General features: G+C 42.0%; 1 protein-coding gene across 9 annotated transcripts in view; it reads right to left on the bottom strand.

The window, feature by feature from the left end:
• Itpr1 (inositol 1,4,5-trisphosphate receptor type 1) overlaps positions 1-24,890 on the bottom strand; it is a 343,520-nt gene that overhangs the window by 118,312 nt on the left and 200,318 nt on the right. For 4 of the 9 annotated variants that reach the window (XM_005066174.4, XM_013110376.3, XM_005066176.4 and 1 more), the window contains 6 exons: positions 23,936-24,047; positions 17,641-17,673; positions 9,533-9,568; positions 8,332-8,379; positions 3,022-3,154; positions 729-919 (listed from right to left, as the gene is read on the bottom strand). In XM_005066174.4, the coding sequence (XP_005066231.1) occupies positions 729-919; positions 3,022-3,154; positions 8,332-8,379; positions 9,533-9,568; positions 17,641-17,673; positions 23,936-24,047 (553 nt within the window). Of the gene's footprint in view, positions 1-728; positions 920-3,021; positions 3,155-8,331; positions 8,383-9,532; positions 9,569-17,640; positions 17,674-23,935; positions 24,048-24,890 lie in introns of all 9 variants that reach the window. The other 5 variants (XM_021224857.2, XM_005066178.4, XM_005066179.4 and 2 more) reach the window with 2 other exon arrangements.

Below are 24,890 nucleotides of genomic sequence, written 5' to 3'. Positions count from 1 at the left end.
CCTCTAAGTGGACTCTGTGGTTTACAACTTTTACAGACAACCCAGATTCTGATTGACAAAAGGTGGCTTACAAGGACCCATAACTCCAGTTCAAGGGGATCTGATGCCCTCTTCTGACCTCTGTGGGCACCTGCATGCATATTATACACATAAACTCATGCAGGCACACACAAATACATGTAAGTAAATAAATCTTTTGTAAAAAGTCTCTTCAAGAACATTTGCCAAAATTAATATTTTTAAATATTATTTTAACAGTATATTATTACTTAAAATACATATCACACCCAGCTAACAAAAAAATCCATTTATTCATCTTTGACTAACCTGGCCTGAATCTCTTTTCCCTCTTAGTCATTTGCTTTCATTGAAATTTCAGTTTAAAAGTAAAGTTGACAGTTAACAGATGTTATAGAGTTGAGAGAAACGTAAAAATCTCAGCTCTTCTAATAATACTGAGTCTGAAAACTTCTTCCCATCTAATGATTAACATCTATACTCCTGAATAAAAACCATAATCAGATTTTAGCCATCCATTTGACACATATTATAGCACACCTACTCCATTTTTCAAATGTACCTAATATTTTGGAACTATAATGGGAAAGGCAGAATAGTCACAGTATGAGCAAAATGAACTCTCCCTCATGAGACCAAGTCTCAGCGCCTCCTGGGGACCTGGCCCTCAGAACCAGGGTGCAGCAGTAGCTGCCACATTGCCTCCCTACCTGGATGGTGGTGTTGCCTCCTTCAAGAAGTGCAATAGCCAGGAGAATGCTTTCATGGAACACTCGATCACTGGATGCATTCATTATGAGGTCGATGACGAGATTGGAGGCTCCTTCCTTGTCCAGGTGACACTGGACCTCAGCCAGGCTCATCTCACCCCTGCTTGTGGAGCTGGATCCAGGACCTCCCCCTACAAAGACAACATTACTCTTACTAAGGACTTTGGGAATAATTAGCATGCTTGCATATTCACTAAGCACCAACCTTTAATGTTCTAAATAGTCGTGTTATTTCCTTAAACCTGCTCAACAAGCTTACAACAAAATGCTGATTAACAGAGAGGCGAAGGTGCTTGTCTAAGAACACCTAAACTTGCAAGTGGCAAAGATGGTACTGAAATGAGGGAAAAATGATACATTTTCATCAAGTGACTCAAAGCCATTCAATAAATATGGTCTTTTAAAATACAATGACTTGAGGCATAATTACTAAAAACCGGTTTAAGAGTCAAATCAAAAGGAAACAACATCTCTTAGACCCCCCCTCCTAGAAAAGCATCAACTAAAATAATCACCATCAGCCCTCATTCTAATAAACGCAGCCTTCTACATCATGCATTCATTCAACAACTATTAATGCAGTGCTTGCCATGAAGATAAGAACAGGAGATGGTAGGGGTGTGGTGTGGTGTGAACAAAACAAATGAAGTTCCCATCTTCACAGCTGTTCAGACAAGATGAGCACAGGTAAGAGAAAAGGGTCTATGTCACTCAGCGGAACGGTCTCTGATCATTTTTGGAAAGTTCATATTTAAGAATATGCCTTCAATCATTATTAGCAATAATTGAAACAATAAAACAGAAACATGGTCTGAGGAATTTCAGAATGCAAACGGCCATCTATTTCCCTATAGAGTTCAACACAATTGCTACTCTCAGAGCAGCCTAATATCTGTGTAACGTCTGCTGTAGCTACTTAAGGCAGCCCATACTGATGCATCTCCATCGTGATACCTCCTGATTTCCTTGTGTATCTGTCAAACAACACACCTCAGAAAATGAAGAGAAACAGTTTTGAGTTGTTGCACAAGGAATGCTTCTGTGAAAATCATGGGATATTTGAGGTTTAAAAAGCTGAATTTCATCTCTGGGATGGCCAAGAATTACACTATCATTGAAGCCTGCAAAGCTCTGTGAACCAGGTAGACAAACTTCAAGTTTTCATCAAGTAGGAAAGCCAAACACCCTCCCTAGAAGCTGCTAGAATGACTATATTAAATACTTAAATTAGATGCATTTTATTTTATGTGCATGAATGTTTTGCCTGTGCGTACTTAGGAGCATCACATGAGTGCCTTGTGCTCTTAGATGTTTAAAGAGGGTGTTGGATTCCCAGGAACTGAAATTATAGACAGCTGTGATCTACTATGGGTGTTGGGAATTAAATCTGGGTCCTCTACAAGTACAAAAAGTGCTTTCAACTGCAGAGCCATCTCTTAAATACAAACAATATGATTTAATGTTTTGCATAGAAGTTTCTAAGGATTGGAAGCTGTCTTACAACCACAACTCCAAGATTGTGCCTCAACCACCTGCTTTTGTGTCCACTAAAAACCTAAACTAAGTAAAAATTTCGATGAAGTCCAAAATGTTTAAAAATGTTTACCTGTTACCCTGCCTAAAATAACTTGCACCATCTTTAAAGATTTGCATTTAAATGTTTTATTTCTATTTTTAAAAATTTTTTATTAATTCCCATGAGAGTGTGGATACAATACATACATACTTGTACACACACACACACATATGAAATAAGCTTCCATTTCTTTGTTAAACTGTGCTAAAAGTAGTAACTTGAAGAGTCTTTGGAAAAGCCCTCGTGGCATTCAGTAGGCACATAATAAATGCTAACTTTCATCTTTCTGGCTGCAATTATCCTCTGCACTTTATGAGCAAATACAACTTGTCACGAGCACAGGACAACAGACAGTGAAATCTAGTTTCCTGCATCATCCAAGTATCACAAGAGGGTCATTGCCTGAGAAAGAGAGGCAAAAGATGTGTATGCAAAACATAAATGTAGGGATGTAGGCAAATGCTATCTTATAGGGAGACATGTTCATGCAGCAAACTGATGGTTAGTCAAAGATAAAAGAAGTTGCAAAACAAGAATAAACAGTAAGACCAAAACCAAAAGAACTTCCAGTACAAATACATCTAAAGTGAAAGCAGACGGCTACTTGTGACATGCTCAGTTCACACATGATGCTCAGCAGCACAGCACATAGCCTACCTCCTCCCCCAGGCTTGCTGGGTCCTCCTGGTGATAGCGGGCCATTGCCAAAGCTTGTAAGGCTCTCTCTTCTTCCCGAAGGTCTGATGTTTCCATAGTAACGATTGACCAAAATTTGCCTGAGTGCCTCGCCCTTAATTCAAACAGGATAATGAAATCAGATTCCAAATTTAAAGCATACTTGAGCAACTAATATTTAAATTTAAAACAACCACACACACACACAAGAGTACTCAGGTATAACTGACCCAGTTTCACTCAGTGGTTAAAAAAAAACATTAATAAAAATCATTTTAAAAACCTTGAAGTCAACTTTAAATATTTTCTCAGGGAATGTAAGATATTTTATTTTTATGTTTTGAAAATTGGCGGTAATCTAGACTACTAAATTCTGAAGTACCTTCTCACACAATGATAAAGACAGAACAGTAATTTTGAAGGGCAGCTAGCAACAACAACAACAAATGAAAATCCCTTTGGGTTAAGCTGATAAAATTTGGACAAACTGCAAATTTTACAGGTCAGCTTCCACACAGCACTATAAAATGTTACTCAAGGTACAGGGTTTATTTCCAAAACCCTGAAGAAGGGGAAAATGTTTTGTGGCAGTATCTAGCATAGTGCCAGCCCTAAACTCACTGTGTAGCTGAGAATTATCTTGAATTGAGTCCTTCTGTCTCTACTTCCCATGGGCTGGGATTACAGTTGTGTGGCACTTGCCTGCCCAAGAAAATATTGAGATATTACAGTAAGAGTTTAAGTTGATATGACAGTCAACAGCAAGTCTTTCTTACAAAGATGGCTGATGGGGCCAAATGGTGAAGATAAAGCAATACTACAGGAATTGATGGTGAATCTCCACCCCTTTGGAGAACAACCCTTTCATCACAATTCATAACAGTAGCAAAATTACAGTTATGAGGTAGCAACAAAAATAACTTTATGGTTGGGGGTCACCACAGCATCATGAGGAACTGTATTAAAGGTCACAGCATTAGGAGGGTTGAAAGCCACTGGACAAGAGGGAGATATCAAATACACTGATAAAAAATAAGCATTATGGGTAAAACAAACACCATGATTTGCTTAAATATAACACAGGAATAGAAGAGAAACAGGGAATAGATAAAAGAGGTAAAAATGAGCATGTGTTGATAGCGGAAGCTGAGTTATAGACAGAAGATGCCCAAATTCTTCCAATTCCTTAAATGCGAATTTCAGATTTTTTTTTATAATGAAAGCCTTAAAATGGAATCTTGGAAGGTGGACATAATAACCTTTCTTACAACTGGGACAGAAGCAATGTGACGTTCCCTAGCACTAGGATGCTAGAACACACCAGCACACAGGAGCAGAGCTTACTCTAGGCTTTGGCACCTTTCCCATCCCAAGGGAGTCCTGGACCACCAACTCACTGGTGTTTCTCCTAGGCCTGGAGTCCCTCCCGGGCAGCAGAAGAGAGCTAAGTGGGAAGTCTAGCAGAGGGAGGTGCTGAGAGCTAGCAGGCCTCTAAAATAGAGTCAAGAGGTCTGCAGAGCCCTGGAACTGAAGCATGAGTCAGTAGAATTTCAAGTGATTTGTTAGCAAGTGCTGAGAATAGGTCTGGAGACTTCAAGGCGGGTGACTGAGAAACGAGCAGGGAGAGAACAGACTGGGGGGGGGTATGGAGGGATGTGGTGGGGGTGTCCTGTGGGAAGCAGGCGACCAGGGAGAAAAGGAAAAGGCAGCCTGGATCCTGCCAACTGTAAAGGTCTATCGAGCACCAGGGCTACACTGTCACATTTATCTCCTTTGTTAATTTATGGGGGTAGCCACAGCCCACAGGGACACACATGGATGAAATAAACCAACAAGAGGAGAAGGTGCTGGAAGCTTTGTACTGATTCTTAAATGAACATGCAGAAAATGACAGGAAAAAAACCAAAAACATGAAATTTTCCTTCTCTATTCCTCCTACAAACAGAGGGCATTTTCTACTGTCAGCTAATGAAATTCATTTCCTACCTGGACCAATAGAAAATCCATGATTCCAAGACTGTTTCCAGTGAGGAAGCCACTTGTGATGTTTAATGTACTTTTAAAAGGAAATGCTTGCCAGGGAGGAAAAGTATTAGTACAAGGTTGTTTAAAGGCCCAGAAAAGCCCAGTTCACTATGAAGAAACAGTTTGACTGGTGGTCTATCCCATGGGATTGGAGAAGCATATCAGCATTCCCCAAAGCTGGTTTCAGGGGAATACAAATTTGAAAGAAACATTCAATAACTACTAACGAAGAAATGAGAAACACAGGTGACCTGTCTGTTGAGTGAGAGATTATAATCTCCATTTAAACCTAACTGGATGCACGTAGTCTACTTAGTTTGAGTAAGAACAGGGTCTGGGAGAAGGCAGGCCTTCAGCAAAAGTTCAGAAGCCTCTAATTAGACCCCCTCTCTGCTTTGAAGAGAACTAAGATCTGTCACTATGTTTTCATTACCATCTATGTCACCATCAAGAGAAGAGGCAGGAAGACAGCAGAGTTGGGTGGTCAAACCAAAAGACGAGCGATGGGAACCAGTCGGCAAACGTGCATACACAACATTTGTACTTTAGACCGGGGGGCCCAGGCTTTCATCTCCCAGGGGTTGTTCTCTTTCCAACTCTTGGTTTTGAAGGGAAACAGCAAGCCTGAGGTCTGTTTGCGATTAAGCAGGCAGGAGGTAAAGAAGAAGGGAACATGTGGGCTCTGCACAGGAAGTCCGTGTTTATGCAGCCCGGATGCCCAAGTGATACAGAGGGACTGCACATTTGCATTCTGCCTCTCCTCAATAGAAAAACCCTAGCTGTTACCATAGCAACAGATGCATCAAATGGTACATGTTTCCCCCATAAGAGAATATCATGAAATGTGCTCATTATTGGCGGAGGGTTTAGAACAAATCCTACCCACAAACTTTCCGCATTCTTCTTACAAGGTTTGTGGCATATATTCATCTCATCATCAGAGTGTGTGTGTGTGTGTGTGTGTGTACATACAAATTTAAATATACAGAAAACAACAAACATGCTTTTCTGTAGAAAACAAAGACAGGGTTTTAGATAAAAGGGAAGAGAGAGAAGTCATGAATAAGCATTATTAAAGGTTATGCAAATCTCTAGTGTTTTCTGAGCCATTGGTTTAATTTAAGAAAAGTTAAAATCTTCTAAGAAAAGTCTTCCTAATCATCTTGATAGAAATTACTCAACAGTGCTAAGCTGTTCGCCGTGTCCCAGGATATGGCATCAGATTGAAAGGAGAATACAGTGACTCCCCCAGTATTGTCACTTCAGCTTTGGCATTGAGCTGTGGACACACAATTTTCTCCTCGTCGTTGCAGTTTTTGCATCTAGAGCATGCAAACAAATACTAGGTGTTTGTCTTCAGGTAAGACATTCCACACATAGTACGTATTGCCTAAGACTGAGAAAATGAAAAGTCAAAAGTTTCATTTGTAGTACCAGGTTCAAATAATGACAACTGGCATTAGTCTCCTTTCTATTAGAGCAGTGGCTAATGAGCTGTGTGGAAATACACCTATGATCACCTCTAAGACTTTGAATCCCTCACATCTTAGTACGTAAGACAGCATCTGAATTTTAAAAATACATCCCTTTTTCTAACCTTGCTGTCTACAAAATCACATAAGCATTTCCAACTACAGCATGACACTCTGTTTTAAACACCTGAGTCACTGGGCTTAATAGTTCTTCCTGTGCACAGTTCAGTGTCACTGTCTGAGGGGATAGAGACTAGTATCATTCCCATTATATAGTGAAAGAAACCAAGGCACAGAAACATGAAATCACTTAAAAATCATACATATAGTACCTACCAAAAGAGGACTGTATCTGTTTCTAATACCTTTTTTTTTAAATGTCCAGTCCCTTGAGAAACTTAAGTCATGAAGGGTAGCTGGGCACTTCTACTGACTATTTCTAAGATATAGGATAAGTCTTCATTGGCTGGCAAAAAATGGAAAGAATGTAACTGTAATATGCCCCAGCCAGTGAGATGCAGGGAATGCAGGCTGTTAGAGGGGCATCATGGCCCAAATTTGGCCTAAATGCAAACTTCCTAGGAACTAGTCTTTAGCTGGAGAAATCATAAAACGTATTTCTCTATCAAGGCAAAAAAAAAAAAAATAGAACAAAATCTGAGAAACAGTGAGACAGGGCAGGGCCTTGGGTATATAAAGAGAATGTTGGTGCCTCCAGCTACCCATTTATCTCAGGAATAAATTTTCCATGACACAAATGACCACATCCCCATGACAGTCTTCACAAAGACTGTTTATTTTCTAACCATGTGACCTTGGGCTATATGTTAAACCTCTGAGTTTCAACTCTCTCACCTGTGCTGTGAGGAAGAAGGCCTTGACTCTGGGTCAGCATACACTGTTAAAGATGGACATGTGGACATACATGGAAGTCTTTGCACACTACTGACTCGTGTCTCAAAAAACCAAGATACCCAGCCCTCTTCCAGAAACGGGTAATGTGAAAAATCAGTGCTGACCAACATATTCATTCCTATGTATGTATGTATGTATGTATGTATGTATGTATGTATATACATGACCTTCTTGAAAATTCTTTGGCAACACACAGCCAGCATTATAAGAAAGTATCAATTCTTTGTCTTAGGTGGCTTTCAAAGATACACAATATTTCCTCCTCAGAGGATGAAAAATTACAACCCCCTTCCTAATTTGGGAAGATTTATGTGACTGCTAGTGTTCAAAGCCTTACTTAGCCTGCCCTACTGAAGGCTGAGATGTAGCATTAAAAAACAAGAGCAAACTATGAAAGCTGTGCATCTAAAGCAATCCAATGATGAGAGTGTGCATGTGTTTGTTGGGACACATGCTCCCACAGGTAAAAATCTGGCTGAAGGGAAAAGGAGGAGTTAGCACTCTCACAACTGGGTGGTATAATTATGGGCTGCTGGCATTGTGCTTTTGTGTTTATTGTAAGCCTGGTTGTAAGCCTCAGTAGTCAATGTAGAAGCACAAAGCTTCCCCCATCACCTATTTAGAAAACCATAACTGGGAAGGAAGGTGTGAAATGCTTCCTTGGTTATTATCTGGAGCTTGGCTGTGCATAGTTCTGTCCAGGTATTTAGCAGAACTGCCAGCTAGTTTCACCTCTATACAAGGGGATGATTCGTCCTAAGCCAATTCATGTTTGAACAATATCAACACCAACAGAAGCTGTCTTTAAATCATTAGCTGTGTGTCTGAGGGGGCAGTTACAGTCATTAGCTCCCAACTCACGAGACTTAAGACTACATACCCTTTTATGGTCTTCCAGTTGCCTCAGGGGTGGACTTGGTTCAAGCTCCTGCTAAGCATGCAGAAATTCCATTTTAAGTATGGCAGTAAGGAAACACTACCATCTTCAGAATCAGTCACAAACAAAATACATTATGAGCTCATATACAGTCAAGGTTACATAAAAGAAGGATCTTGTTTTGTGTTTTTTCCCCAAGGTATGGATACTTTAGATTCTGCTTAACAGTTGTCCCAACCCCCCATCCCACGACATTGTTTCAAATGAGCTTTTGGGCTAATATTGTGTTTTTGCAAAGATTATAAATGGTAGTTCTATAGGATATTAACCCAAAAGGGGCTATAAAGCAAGACTCAAACTGGGCAGGTCCTTTTGATTTATACATGCAGTACTGAACAGCACATGCATAAGGACACTGATACATATAGTATGGGCCAGACGCATACATGAAACCATAGCACTCCCTACCTAATCCTGGAGCACATGAGTATTCTAATCAAAACTGTGCTAGTGAAGAGCTCTGATTAGACTACGACAGGCTGATCACTGGAAACATCTGCATTGCACCTCAGGGGTTCTATCATGTGTGTTTGATTTTTATCATTTCCGATAGACTTCTCTCCGATCAAGCACCTTTCATTTTAGCTCGCACGCCTGTCTTTTATCAACAGTGTCTGAAAGGAAGTTTCACACCTGAAGCACGCCTGCCCTGACAGGATCTCTGATCTTACTCACTTGAATCAACTCTAGTCCTTTATCCAGCCAGTATAACTGATGGCTGGGAAGAATGGGACACAGTCTCGTGCAATTTTCTTAGTAGTTTCTATGAAAATGATAGATTTATGCCCTGCTTTTCAAAAGTGCATGATCTATGCACAGGATCTGAAATCAATCCGTATAACAACAGAAAGTTCTTTGCATTCCAGAACTCCTCATGTCTTGACTGAAAAGGGTTATAAGTGAAGGCCTTCCAAGGGTATGCCTTTTCACCTGGAGTTTGTTTAGTCTCACTCCGTCTATGGAGGACTTTCTTTCTACCCCCAAACAGCCAACACAGCAGCCATCAGCCCCCAGCCTGCCTGAGCCTGCCCTCCCATGCCCAACACCAGAATGGACATCTCATCAAGACAATGCACACACTCAAATGGGACAACTTAGAAGCACCCATATTTGCTGGTACTGCAAATACAGGTGGGCAACACACCTCTGTGGAGTTCTCAGCTTCCGGTGCCTGTGGTAGCTAATTGGGAGTAAAATGAAGCATGTTAGTCATGGCATTTGCATGTTACAGACCACAGAGAAGTCTGCAGACCAACACTGAAGGACAAAACATGGAAAGATCACAGGTCATCTCACTGAGTCACCTGTTGCATGGGGCTGGGCTGTGGATGGGACCAACTACTTGATGTTTAAAGTAAATGGCACATGGTAGACAAGATGACTGACATGAGATACAGGTTTAAAATTAGAAAACACTATCACTGCAATGGTAATAATTTTCCCGATCACCATGACTAGATTTGAAATCACCCAGGAGATACACTTCTGGGTGTGTCTGTGAAGGCGTTTCCAGAGAGGCTTAAGTGAGGAGAGAAGATGTGCCCTGGTTGTGAGTGGCGCCATTTCTAAAAAGGGAGAAAGCAAGAAACCAACCAAGCACTGCCATTCATCTCCTCTCCGCCTGAACTGTGGTACAAGTGACCAGCCTCTTGGAGTATCTGCCACAGCTAGCCCTGATCTCAGCAGTGCGCGTTCCGAGGCATGACGTTTGTAAACTGTGAACCCAAACAGACCCTCTTCTACCTCACGCTGCTCTAGTCACACACTGTGTCACAGCAATAAGAAAACTGAAAGAATCACTAGCCAGGAAGGAAAAGCTGCTATGTCTTACCGGGCAATGAGAGGGCAAGTTGACTGTGAGTACTAGTGGGGGCTTGGGGAAGCTGAGCATCGGACCAAGGAGGCAGACAGCAGCAGGGCTTGAGCCTGGCAAGGCTCCTCACCGCCACTCTCCAGGGACACATACCTCCCACAGATTTATTCTTTCTCCTGTCACTGCAATCCCACGCCCCATCCTGCAGCGGATGGTTCTATCTGAGACTTAGCAGGTGGGATAGCCTTTCCCAGAATCTTTGAGACACGGAGACGAGTCTCTGCCTTCTTAGCATGATTATTCTAACCTTATGGCTCCCTAGGGGTATCACAGACAGGTTTCCTGGGCCTGTTTCTGCCATACCATGTAAATGCTCTACACTCTATTTCAAAAATTCCTACCCCATAGAGGAAAGAGAGGAAGGGACAGCCAAAAATGCACACATAAACATATATTCTCTCTCTCTCTCTCTCTCTCTCTCTCTCTCTCTCTCTCTGTGTGTGTGTGTGTGTGTGTGTGTGTGTGTGAGAGAGAGAGAGAGAGAGAGAGAGAGAGAGTGAGAGAGAGAGAGAGAAGGGATAGCTCAAAAGGTGTGTCTAGAAAAGTCTACCACTCCATATGAAGACAGTGCCACAAGTCTGGCCAAAGGACACGTGCACTGAACAGGAAACTGACGTCAGGCACAATCATCAGATCCTACGTGGGCTGCCTTGAACCCAAGTCATGTGCCAGCAGCATGGCTGAGTGGTGCAAAGGTACAGTCTGGAGCCATGGAATGCAGCCAAAGCTCATGCTGGAACCTTACGACCTTGGCCTCTGCTGTGGCTCTCCAACACTGCACACTGTGCACCTCTCCTTAGGCCAGAAGGTGGCTGTAAGCAGCAAGCCAGTCTTGAAGACGGACACTCTGAGACCTGGGGTGGATGTCAGCCTTCGCTGCACCTCAGGGCAACCACCACAGTGGGGAAAATACCCTTAACAGAAAGCTGCTCTGAGCCGGGCAATGGTGGCAAACGTCTTTAATCCCAGCACTAGGGACGCAAAGGCAGGCGGATCTCTGTGAGTTCGAGGCCAGCCTGGTCTAGAGTCTACAGAACAAGTTCCAGGACAGGCTCCAAAGCTATACAGAGAAACCCTGTCTCGGGGAACTCCCCACCACTCCCAAAAAAATCTGTTGTCATATAATTTTAAAAATGATCTTTATTTTTCTCAACTGATAAAATCCAAGAGCAATGGGACCCAAGTGTTTCAGCAAAGAGGCACATGTGGAGGTTACCCAGTCAGGTCTAGACAGAGGAGAGTAGTCCAACACTACCATTTCTGGGGAGAAAAAGTTGGTGCAAAGCACACAGCCTCCTGATGAGGGTGGGGAGAAACATGGTGGCAGAAAGGCCTTCAGCACAGCAGTGAAAATAAAAACAGAGCTAAGGTGTGTGTGTTGTCCAAATACTAAACATAGTAGCACAATCCAAGAATGCCCTTTTAGCCCTACTCTTGCCTTCTACCTGCTTTACGCTAAAAAGCAGAAACTGGGTAAACAGTTTTGCTTTCTGTCCTCAGTGCAAAACCCACACGTAAGAACAGGCGGAGTGAAAGCATCGGCCTGAACATGCTAGAGCGGCCAGAGGCAGGGACGGAAGGTACTGTCTTCTGCCATTTGTGTTGGCCACACTCCCATGGGCACGTCCCTTAGGTTCATTCTATACCATCAGAACAAAAGGATTGCAGGCAGGGATTTCCTGCAGGAATCCAAGCAGCTACCTTCTTATTCCCTTGCCAAACAAAACCAAAGCCAGAGGAAATGAAGAAGACAAAGCCGGAGCTGGTATACCCGCCGCCCCCCCCCCCCCCGCCCTTGTTTAATTCTCTCCTTTGCCTTGGTTCTCTTAAATTCTTTTTCAGAGGCTATCGGATGTACAGGATTTCTTCCCCAGTGTGAGGTCAGGGGTTTCCGTATTTCTTTTCTGTTTTTTTTTTTTTTTTTTTGGCTTTTTGAGACAGTGCTTCTCTGTGTAGCTTTGGAGCCTGTCCTGGAACTTGTTCTATAGACCAGGCTGACCTCGAACTTACAGAGACACACCTGCCTCTGCCTCCTGAGTGCTGGGATTAAAGGCGTGCGCCACCAACGCACGGTGTTTCCATATTCCTATGATTGCACTTGCACTGTATTTTCTCCCTAGAGGGTTGTGCTTGTTCTAAAGTTAGTTTTGTTATATACACTCTCTTCTCACATTTTTCCCTGAAAATCTTATGAAGCTGTTTGGGAGAGCAAAAGATGCTTGGAGGCCTCATGAAGTGTTGTCCAGAAGGACAAGTTTTAGTGTTTTTCTAATAGTGGGCCACAATGGAAAAGCCAAGAGTACTGGCAGATGTCATGTGACCAGCCAGAACCTCCCTGGGCTTCTAATCTTCACCTGTTCAGAGAGACTGGAGCATTGCTGGGATTCTATCCAGCTAAAGTATCAAATAATGCACAGTCTATTGTCAGCAAACTTCATTTTTAAAAACCTAACAGCCAAGTTCCCTAAACAACATAACTTGCTTTCTGGCATGGCAGAGACCTAACCAAACCAGGTATATAATTAGGTAAAACAACCAACAGCCCATACTACCACTTCCTTCTCTGATGATATGAAGTCACAATTCCTTGGGGATAAGCTGGTTTTATGGACGTAAGATGAAATCCTGATAAGTATACAAGTTCCAAGAATAGCTATGTAAATATGATACCAATATAAGTAAAGAGTAGGGTCTGATAAATGAATTAGTTTTTGTCAGCCATTATTATTATTTTACTTGAATGTTGAGGTTTCAGTCAACATTTTAAGGAATAAAATTTTAAGACCTAATCATTCTAGGTTTTATTTCTCTTCCTGGTGCACGCTGCTGACATCTCTAATTACAGTGAAATCTTCAAAGCTGGTGGATGATTAACAAGCCTCGTTATGAACCTGAAAACCAAGTAGTGTCCCAGACTGCTTCATCATATTGATCCTTTGATTTTAAGTCTTCCCAGGACATCCAGGGAAGTTCAGCCAGATGTAACTTAATAGAAACAAAGACTCAAATGACCAGCAAACATTTATGTAGAAATTAAATAGTATATTGAGTTTCTGAGTCCTCAATGTCCTTCCTGGATGAGGTCAATAATCAGAGCATCCTAACTGATGTCAATCAAGTAATAGTGCATAGAAGACACTCATGTGCCTACTTCATATATAAAGTACCTGATTTCTTATGGGGGGGATGCACATCTGCTGCCATGCCTTGCAATTCTTAAAGAAGCCCATAGACTTCTTAGGTTATTTCTGGTGTTTGCCATTCACCAACCCCCTCACACCTGTCCATTTCTCCATCCATTCCTTTTATGTGTGTCTATTATTGGACCAGCACAGAGCAGAGTCTGTGAAGAGGCTTTATTTTCTACTGTCCTTAACAGGAATTCTTCTACAGCCCCAGGGCATCCATGATTTTCTATAAACACAATGTTTCTATGCGGACCATCCTGGCAGCAAGTGAACACAAGTCAAGACATGCATGATAGATTGATATATCAGGACAGCAAAATAATGTATCTTTTCTGGCCCCCTAAATCAGCACTCAGCTGCTTTTTAATCTACTTATCACCTCAGGGGAAGGAAACAAAACAGGAGTGAATGAGCCTGCAAACATGTTAACTAGGCCCCATCCTTTATCAACCTTTGAAACCCCTTATTAAGAGAAAAGAAAGCTTTAAGAAAACTGAGACAAAAATAGAAGTTATCTAAAATTTACAAGAACAATTTTAAATATCCACATCTACAAATACAAGTCTCTTTTTGAATGTATTTGCTTTTAGAAACAAAAGAAAGTTAAAAATGATCTGGCTCCACCTATGTAGTCTGATGCATATCTCACAGACAGACTTCATCAGGACTCAGTAATGGGGTCCATTATTTAAAAATGCAACCTGGCTTGACTCAATTACACCACTTCAGTCATTCTGGAATAATCTCAGCATTAAAAAAAGAAAGAAAGAAAGAAAAAGTCAAAAGAAAAAAAAAGCCCTGAGCAGACTCCGCAGTGGCTTGCTTCTGTATGCTGCCAGGGGAGCTTGCTCTGTGGTTGCTAGTGTCTAAGAGTAAGCACTCCCGCTGCACTCATTGGCAATTACTGCTGAAGGTCGCACATCAGCAGTGAGCCTAAATTCCAGGAAAAAAAGAAAGGTCTTATGTAACGGCTGCCTGAATGCTGGCAGGTGCCCAACTCAGCAGTTTACAGCAATGCAAAAAAGTAGGCCGCCTCCACCGGGGTTGGACGTCATGAGTACGCCCCCTGAAGGTGAAATCTAACAATTCTTAAGTTTCTCTGTCTCCCCCCTCAGCCTTCGCACATCCTGAATTTTACAAAGTTTCTTGTCTGTGGCATCATCAGCTTGTAGGAGGAGCTGGAGGTGAGAAGTTAAGGGCACAATAAAAATAAAACCAGGTTACAGCTACCCTGGGTGACTCGGAATGTCTGCCTAGTTTTGTTTTTTTTTTCATTTTGCAGTACAGGAAGGCAAAGTTGCTAGTTGTCACCAGAGGCTCTGAGTGACAGTAATTCAGTGCAGATCACATCTCAAATGGAAACTAATAGGCATGTCCAGTAAACTACAGTGCATACCCAACTCATTTTCAAGGACAAGAGGAGGAAACCCAGGTGGGTCACTCTGTTAGTCACCACTTCTGCCTTAACTCCTAGCATGTTCTCAACAGGCATGGCACTTCTTAGTTTAGAAAAGTGGACCCTGACCTTCCTTGAGGCTAAGTATTTGATGCTTGTCCAACCTCTGAAGTGACTATTTGAACTTTACTGTGTGTGTGTGTGTGTGTGTGTGTGTGTGTGTGTGTGCGTGTGCGTGTGTGTGTGTGTGTGTGTGTGTGTGTGTGTGTGTGTGCCTACTCCCAAGTACACACATGTAACGACCCATCAAGCTTGATACAATTCAGGTAGTTTCCTTTTTCTATGCCCCCATCCCCTGGCCCTGGCTGTTCTTCCTATCTTCAGTGGACATGACCAAGTCAGGGGTAAGAATGGAGTCTGCCTCTTTACTTGCCAAGAAACGACACAAACACCAACACCCTCCTGTTTCTGGTGTCAGATAAAATTTTACTCTAGGAGGCAGCTGGGGAGGGTGTATAAAATGCATGCTCCTGAGGAGGAGTTTATGCCTCTGTTCTTTTTTTACCCTCTTCCGCAAAGTCCTGACAGGGATGCAGAAGGTCTTAGGCTTTTTCTTTTTTCCCAAGTTGTTTGCAGCACCTATTTCCTGACATGCTCATATCTGGCCTTTATCATCAAAAGGCAGTGGGTCTTCACCATCGAGGAGATGGGGGGACCAGGCATGTCTAATACTTTCCTCCCACTGCATTCAGGATTCAGGACTGAGCCGGCAGGAACTCTCATTAAACTTCTGTAGAAACTCAGCTACGGATGACAGCTCCCACTAGCACACACTGGTAAGAGGTTGGGGGTTGGGGGGGGCACACACCACAGGAGCTGTGGTAGTTTCCAGAATGGGCTGATGATAAAGGCCAATCAGTCATCTCTGAGAAGAAGGCCAGAGCCAATAGCCTGAGGGACCAGGGACAGGGTGTTGGTGTCCCAGGGTTCCGACTGTTGCCAGGGGTAACTACGCAGAGGGGAGCCACAGTTGCTTCCTCAGGGAATTTTCAAAGAATCTAAGTGCCTGCCAGAACATTCTTCCTTTATAAACAGACAGTATTCTATTTCCTAGAGTATAATTATAAACACACCTGCTCCAACTGTGGAATCTTTCCATAAGCAAGCATTAAACTCCTCGCCAGGAGGACCAAGTTGTATCTTGAGCAAGCAAACATATCAACTGATTACTATGGTGAAAACAGTGTATTAATAATGCTACACAGACTCCAATGAGGGAGGGCTTTCTTTCCCTGACTTAATCTGTACCTAAGCAAATAGAAACTGAATTTCAGTAGTTCATGAGGGAAACATTTAAAGGGAGGCCTTTATAACTCTAGGTAGAAACAAGAGTACTGAAGGATGCCAGAACACTAAATTCAGACCAGGATATTCTAGCATAGAAACAATTCAGAAGTGGGAAAGCTACATATGACACAAGGAAAATGATTGTGCTATGAAGCTGCAGGTGTCCGCCCCTCTTCACCCCTCTGATTAAAGTATAGATGCACTTGTGTCTGATCAAAATAAGGATAAATGTGTTCATATATAATGCATTATATAGGGCTATATGGAGCTAAGGTAGCCACATGTAAGACCTAGCTGGCCATGCTCTAGTTACATGGGCTAATAAGAGTGGCCATTTAACTCTGGAAATGCCATTTCTGAAGCAGCTAGTCCAAGTTAAAAATCACTTGTGCTGCTTCCAGATATAAGTATGTGGTGTATTTTAACTTTCCTTAGGTATATCTAAGCCATTTATTAAGATTTTTCAAGTAAGGTGCATTAAAGTGAAAAACAGTGGAAACGTCTAATCTGGTAGTCTCATTCCATCCAAAATAAGATATTAATTAGCTAGCCTAACAAAAAAAATCAAGTAAAAATTTTATATCAGTATATTCTATTCATCAATCAATAAAACTACATATGTGTGTGTATATAATACATACATATATACATGTATCCCCCCAATCAATTTTTTATCTTATTGACACCCTCACCAACTACATATCACAGCCTATTAAAAATGCACAGAAGAAACCAGAGGAAGGAAGTCTCCAATCCACTCATGTATTAATCAGTTTCCAGGACACCACTATAAGCATAAACTTGACAGGTCAGTAAAAGACCCACAGATTAGCATCTTCATTGGTGCACCTACCGGGAGTTCTTACAGAAAAAAAAGCCATGGCTATGGGGTGTTCTAATATTAGGAGTGGACTCACAATGCCTTATGAAAATACTTATGTGACACCCTCCCCCACACACATGTAATGGTTTTCAACACATACAGCAAGAGAGTAGTGGGTTTGGTGCTTTATTGTTGTGTTTTAACAACTTCCCAACCATGTCAATCTATTCTCTCTCTTTGTGTCAAATGCTTAACACAAAGCAAATCTCCTTAATGTTAACATCAACAGTGAGCTTTGTGTGTGTGTGTGTTAAGGACCAGTGTCAAGCATAGATTCAGCTGAGATGAGGGAATACCCGAGACCTTGTCACAGCTTAGAAACTCTTTATCAGGACAATGGTGGGATAGCCATTGTCAGGACAAATGACAAACGTTCAGGAGGGAAATGCTAACACAGACAAGACTGACTCTGCTCACTCCCAGAAGGCACACTATACAAAGTCAGACGCTAAATGTAGAGACCAGAGGACACAGTACAGGGCTAACTGGAAGGGTGTCATGGAGATGGCACCATGGGACATTAAAAACAAAACAAAACATAACAAAAAAACAACGAAATTAGGACCTCGGCATTTTCCACTTCATCAATGGAAATTTGCTGGAAAAGAAGAAAGGAGGGGAGAAAAAGAGATTTGTTAGGAAAGGAACACAAGAATCTAAATGTTAGAAAGTTGCAAACGTATGCTTATGCTCAACCATGTCACCTTCAAGTGCTGCTAGACAGTGGCCATTTGAAGGAGTTTAGGCACTGTGGCCACGGCCACAGCTTGAAATGACATCTGCTCTGGAACAAAATATGCAGCATGTGCCATGCTTTATTCAGATGCTGGGCAACAAACCTCACAAGTCCATCATCCAAGCTTCAAGAAAGCCTCGTACTTGCTTGTAAACATGAGAACTTGAACTGAGTGGGAATGAGAGCCAGGTCCCTAAGCTTTGTTTTTCAGAAGCAGATAGGAAGGGATCAGATAAAAGACTAGAGAACTATTAACTCATTTGACTGGTTTATTGAGGGTCAGGAGCCTAAACTGCAGTTGAGCTCACCTAGATCTGGGATTAACTTCAGGAGGAAGACACTAACATATCTTGTAACCTGGGAGCATGGATGACTGATAGTCAACATTTGTCCCAATTGGATTAGTAACATGGGTATATTGGTATCAAGTCCAGGGGAATTAAAAAAATCACAGAATTGTCTCAGTTACATTGGTTTAAAGATAGCAGGCTAATTTGCAGCACCCCTGCTACATTCCATTCTAAAAAGTAAAGTTTGTTGGAAATGGTAGTAGCTAGAAAGGCCAGATATCTCATATAGAACCAAGTAGCTTCTCTGGTTAGCAGAGAACTGACAATTGGTAAGAAAATAAAAACCATGGCATTACTTGAGGTTTGTTCTCTCTTTTTCAGAAGGGGCAAGTGGAATGGTAAGTAAATTCTGAGGTATCCTTTTATATTAGTTCCTGGCCTCTGCATTTTTTTCAAAGTTTTTTTGACTAATAATATAAACCAAGATCAGCATAATAAAAACCTACAATGAACTGAGACAGGCCAATACTTAAGGTAACTATGCTATCTTTTTCAAACAGGATCAAGGGGCTTGAAGGTTTTCTGAGAGCTATGGAGAGATTCAGAGCAAAATCTAAGATTCTTAACCATGGAATTAGAGATCTTTCTATCCCAAAGTTCTAAACCCTTCCACATCCCTCCCATAAGCCAATTCTTAAGGTCAAAGGACCCTCATAATCATCCCAACCACAGAAGGATGTGCTTTCTCCCATGTCTGCTTTTGACATCTCTCTGAATAACTAGGTAGGTAACTGAGTGGGCTTATTCTGACTCTTTATTTTATTCCATTGACTGGGTCTGTCTTCAGGCCAGCACTGTGCTGCTTTTGTTACTATAACTCTACAATAAAGTTTGAGGTCAGATTTTTCCCCCAATTCTGTGAAAACTGGGGTCAAGCTTGCAGCTAACCTGTAGATTGCTTTCAGCACTGTAACGTCTTTCATAATATTAATATTTCATCCCATGAACACAGGAGGTCTTTCCATACTCTAGTGTCTTTTTCAATATCTTTCTTCAGTGTCTTAACGTTTTCATTGTAGATGTCTTTCACATCCTTGGTTAGATTTCCTGGGTATTCTCCCCCACCCCCATGGATTGGTTACATTAAAAAATTTTATTAATTTATTTTTTATATTCCAATCAACCCCAGAGAAGGTAGAACCCTCTTCCAGAAATAGATGGAAGCAGATACTGAAATCCTCAACTAACTATTGGGCCAAGTTCCTGGGGTACAATCAAAGTGAGGGAGGAGCAATAATATGAACGAAGGAGTCAAGACCATGATGGAGAAACCCACAGAATCAGTTGACCCAAGCTAATGAGAGATCACTGACTGAGGTCTGACAAATGGGGAACCAGTCAAGACCTAACTAGATTCCCTTAATATAGATGACAATGATGTGACTGGGACAATATATGAGGCCACTGGCACAAACTGGCTTAGGGGAGCCCATTCTATATGGAGAGATACTAGCCGAGCCTAGACACAAGGGTATGTGGGGTGGAGAGGTGCCTTGGTCCTGCCTCAAAGAGATAATGGGACAGACTTAGTAACTTCCTAGGGGGGGCCTTACCCTCTCTGAGGAACAGATGGGAGGTGGGGAAGGGAGAGGGTGAAGTGGGATTGGAATGTTTCCTTTTCTTAACCACAGTAAGATGTATTTCAGATTCAAACCAGACTTTAGAGGGGATTTCATATGCATACTCATATTTACAGAGTCCTGGTAACATTCTAAAGTCCGGTCTCTTTGAAGATGCAGGATACAGAGATACCGGCAGCTTCATACCAAGGTGTACTTCAACACCATTTGGTGATAATTTTTCAAATGTGCTTTATTTTTATATTTAACAGCATAAATAGCATAAATTGTTGGGTCTTTGCATGTGGGGACATAACAGGTGACGATAATTATTCATGTATTTACTGAGTGCTTGCTATGGTATGGAGAGGGTTTCAGTATATTCTGGCACCTCACACATTGATAAGCTGAACCTCACTGGTGACATGCTGGCAGATGACCTGGGGGGAGAGGTCTAGGTTACAGGATTCTGTCCTTGTATGGATATAACACTTGGTTATCTGGGTTGGTTCATTATTATTATTATTATTATTATTATTATTATTATTATTTTGCTTGGGTTTGGTTTGCTGGGGACAAGGTCTCATTCTCTCTACATAGTCCAAGCAGGCCTCAAGCTCCTGGTCATTTTCCTTTCTCAAATTCTTTGGTGTTTTGGGGTGTTAGCTACTAAGCTCTGAGTCAGTTCTTATGAGAGCTAGTTGTAAGGGCAAGGCAGATTCCGGAATCCCTCTTCGGCTTTTCAGAATGTGGTTTCTCGCTCTATCATGATGTACTTACTGCTCAACATTAGTTTTGGTGCTGCCCAATTTTGGAATTTCAGGGTCTCAAAGTGTAAGCTATAAATATAACTCATTCTATTCATCTATTTATTTATTTTGATTGTAGGCATTGTGTCCATTAGGCCAGCACTTTACCATAGAGCTACCTGTCTTATCCGTAACACAGCTCCTCTCAAGTATTTCATTATAGTACATCCCACAACAATTGTGATTCATTTAGTCCCTACCGCCTTTGACACTCCCTGGACTAGCACATCTTGTGGATAGTGGGTTAAACACTCACTACTCACTATTCTGATTCCTAATATGGAACCTATTCAAAACCGCAGGTTTCTGATGGCCAGAATTTACGAACTTACCTGCTACGAAATGAAGACTTTTTTCAGCTGGGTGACAAATGAGAATTGAGCTGAAGCCTAGATATTCTGCAACATTTAATGCTCCTGTCCTTTATGTAGTACTCATATACCATAATGAAAACTTTAATATTCGGACTCGAGGTAAACTTCAGAGCACTCAAGTGTAGTCCATCTGCTCACTTCCTACACACTGGTGAAAATCTAGCTATCTGGACTCAGACCGTGGGTTTTCATTTATGGGGCTTTGTTCTTACTGATATGATCCTAGGCAAAATTATGAACCTTTTTTATGTGTTCACCCTTGAGTCTAAAAATAATGGTAATATTTATCCCCAAGACCTGAGGTAAGAGGAGATTGGCACATAAGAGGTCAGTTAATTTTTTAGCTGGCGATTAAAAACTATGTCAGCTTTGGAGAGATTCTGGTATATTTTAATCTATTTGGTAATCTGAGTCATATTCTCAATGGTCTCTTTTTTCCTTTATGAAGGTAGATCCATATAAGCACACCAACATATTTTGAGCAGAATAGTAAGGATTGTTTCAAATTTCTTTGTCATCTTATGACCTTGATAAAGTCCCAAATATGAATTAAAATGCAGAGATGAGCAAAGATATTCAAAACCTCTCTACCCATAGGGACTATAGCTTAGAGAAAAAGATACAGAAATGGCCCAAACTGGAGGACACAGCGTGAGAGAGGCAGGAGAGGACACCTACCGGGATGTGGGAAAACTGGGATTCTAGTCTTGACCCCACGCAGACTCTCCATGTGACCTTGGGCAGACAATTCATCCCAGCCTGGGTACTTATGCTCAAGAGAGGGTTAATGAGGCAAAGCCTGAGGCCTCTTCTAGATTTCATTCTGTGGCTATGAAGACTCAAGAGAGGGCAGGAAAGAAGGACGGTACCAAATATCCCCAGGAAAGTGGTAGCCATGGCAACATTCCACACAAGGGGCAACCAGCAGGAAAACTGAGATGAAAGCATGGGAGTGTCCTTAGCACCAGGCCAAGGACAACCTCGTTTATAAAAACCCAAGCCAACTGGTTTCCTTGAGAAAAGAAGGTTAGTTCTTTGGCTATGAGTTTTTTTCTGCCCTTGAAAATGTTGGCCTGCCTATGGGTTGTGCTTCTTCAATCCAGTGAGGCCAGGCAGTAACCATCAGAAATATCACCAAAGAACCATGGTGAGACAAAGCCAGTGTCAACTGCCAGACCGAGGGAAGCAGAAACACCCTCTGCCCATTTCAAAGTGTCATACATATAGATGGTTAATATCCTTTTCAAATAGTCACAGCATCAGGACCAGGAATTTCAAGTCTGCACTGCAGGTTCCTAGAACATCTCCATTGGTTTTGTGGTTTTCCCCATTCTAGTTGACAGGGTTTCCATTTCCCTGAAATGGGGGTGACAGTCCCAAATGGTCTGAAAAGAGATGTTAGCCTCTGGGCTTGGGTGTGGCTAATTTCTTTATCGGCTACACAGGAAAGTCAACTGAGGCCCAAGAAACTATTAAATTCTGGCCGTTTACTCTTTCATAGCATCTCCCACTCCTTGACATCTGTCTTTCTTTCTCTACCTACCTCACCCCTAAGTTGCCCTTGGGTTTTCTCTTCCCTCCCTCCTTTTCCCTTCCTTTTAATTAACTGCTGCACATGCCGTGCGCGTCTCCCCCCGTGTGTGTGGGTGTGTGTGTGTGTGTGTGTGTGTGTGTGTGTGTGTGTGTGTGTCTATATGGGCAAGTCATCATTTCTCATGGGACTAAGACTCTTTGAACCTACTATTTATATTTATAAGTTTCTTCCTATCAGGTATTGGCCACAAAAACCTTATTCCATGACCAAGTATTTACCTTTAAATTTACATACTGTAAACATTTAAGATGACATGTATACATGGTTTTGTTTGTTGGGTTCAGTTTGAGACAGGATTTCATGTATCCCAGGCTGGGCCTAGAACTTTCTATGTAGCCAAGGATGATCTTGAACTTTTGATCACCCTGCCCCCACCTCCCTAGTGCCAGGATTACAGGCACACAATACCACATTTATTTTTATGCAGCAGAGCGTACGTCAAAACCAGGGTTTTGTGTATGCTAGGTAAGCATTTTACCAAATGGGCTTTAGCTTTTGGCTAGAGTGATATTTAAAAAGCCTAGTGATCTGGGGAGAGTGGATATACAATACAATACAATAACAACTGCACACTTTCCTGTTTTCTTTTTCATATGTAGGGAACCTCATCTGTTAGGGAAGCTAACATTAACAAGAGACTACACATAGGCTGAGAAGCAAGACTTCCGCAGTCTGTTATACTTCTGATGATTTGGTTTATCACCATGTATTTTGACAGGGAATGACTTGGCTTAATTCCCGAGGCTCTTTCTCAGAGGTGACCAGTGAGATAGTGAGTATTGTGATAGGCCAATGGGATTAGAAACCATTGCCAATTAGTGGGTGTTATTAACTACCCAATGAAGGCTGCTGGCATGGAGGACTATGCTTACGGTTCCTTGCTAGAGATTCGAAGAAGCACCAGGATTACTCTTGCCCCACTGTGCCCTCCGTGAGACACGTGCCACATGCCTGCTCTCTTCATACACCAAGAAGTGTCAGGTCATGGGATTGTCTATTTCACAATCTCAGTCAGAAGTGGCGACATGCTTGCTTTTCTGACTTCCAGTTAGAACTGGAGGGAGTTTCTTGAGATGCTAGAAGGATTGTGCAACATTGCATCAGGAAGAGGTAAGTCTACCCACAGGTATGCTTAGCTGAAACCCAAAATTCAGGACATCTGGACTGGTACATAAGAGGATTATGCTTCACTGGGAAGTTCAGTAGGAAATGTCTTACAACTGTTTGCTTGATGTTAGGCTATAAAATGCGAAGTCTATGAGAGACAACCAATATTTGACCTTCAGGGACCACAGCCCTATGATTCAGCTACCTTTGGGGACAGGAGAAACAGCTTTTAAAAAATGAAACTATCAGCCAGTAATTAAGGGTTTCCAGCACTCTCAAACCTTCAATGTAATATGTAGTGCAATTCAAACATGAAAATATAAGGCAGTACCTTTTCTCCATAGCCTCTATCTTTGGTCATCATTTCCCTGAGGGTCTGTAAGACTTTAATGCACAATTTCTCTTCATTCTCCTCCAGCAGCTGCTTAGTGTGCTTTATTAACCTGAATAAAAGAAAACCGCAGGTCACATCGGGAAAATGTCCTCCAGCTAAAGACCTTGCACAAGAAACTTGGTCTAACCAGTCGGGTAAAGAACAAATCTTTACGAAGGGCTCCAACTTTAAATACACTTTGGGACATCCTTTCCCTTAAGAACCAGTCAGCAGCTATGTCTCACATGCGACACCTGCTGGTTGGGAACAGATAGCAGGCTGACCGGGCAGGAGCTGGCCACATACAATGGGGAGATTATACCAAGTGGAGAAAGCAGACAGAGTCCTACTCATAAGCTATTTATCCACCGAGGATTGCTGCTAATACATGCCAATAGTATGTTTTTGAAAACCTCACGAGGTTGGTGCCTGGGCAAACACACACGCTCTGTACCCATAGTCTTGTCCTGAGAGGAGTTCCTAGGGCAGAGAGCCTACCTTCAAGACAAACAACTAATCTCACAGTGAAAATCCAGTGGGGACTTCTTGTTCTAAAACCACTGGTTTCTTTTTAGACTATACCACATGGCATAAACTAAGAAGGTAAAATCATGATAGGAAATGACAGTGAGGTCATGGCAGGACCAAGACTTTTGAGGGCCTGGAGGTCATGACATTTTGCTTGTTTGTACCACACATGGTGTTTGCTCCCAACTTGTTGAATGAAGAAAAAAAAATGAACAGGCAAGTAATTCAAGTTGAGGGGGAGTGTCAGTAAATAGGATCTAACAGACAAGTTTACCTTGGGATGGTCAGAACAAGACCCTAGTATCTGTCTCAAACCCACAAAGTTAAAAGCCGGCCAACGGCTCCTCCAGAACAAGGGTTTGGCCCGGTCACCGGGGTTTTCTGG

This window comes from Mesocricetus auratus, unplaced genomic scaffold (assembly GCF_017639785.1).
Source record: "Mesocricetus auratus isolate SY011 unplaced genomic scaffold, BCM_Maur_2.0 Super-Scaffold_100676, whole genome shotgun sequence".
NCBI classification, from domain to species: domain Eukaryota; kingdom Metazoa; phylum Chordata; class Mammalia; order Rodentia; family Cricetidae; genus Mesocricetus; species Mesocricetus auratus.
The sequence above is the reverse complement of the archived record's forward strand: the minus strand, read 5'-3'. Positions and strand labels throughout refer to the sequence as shown.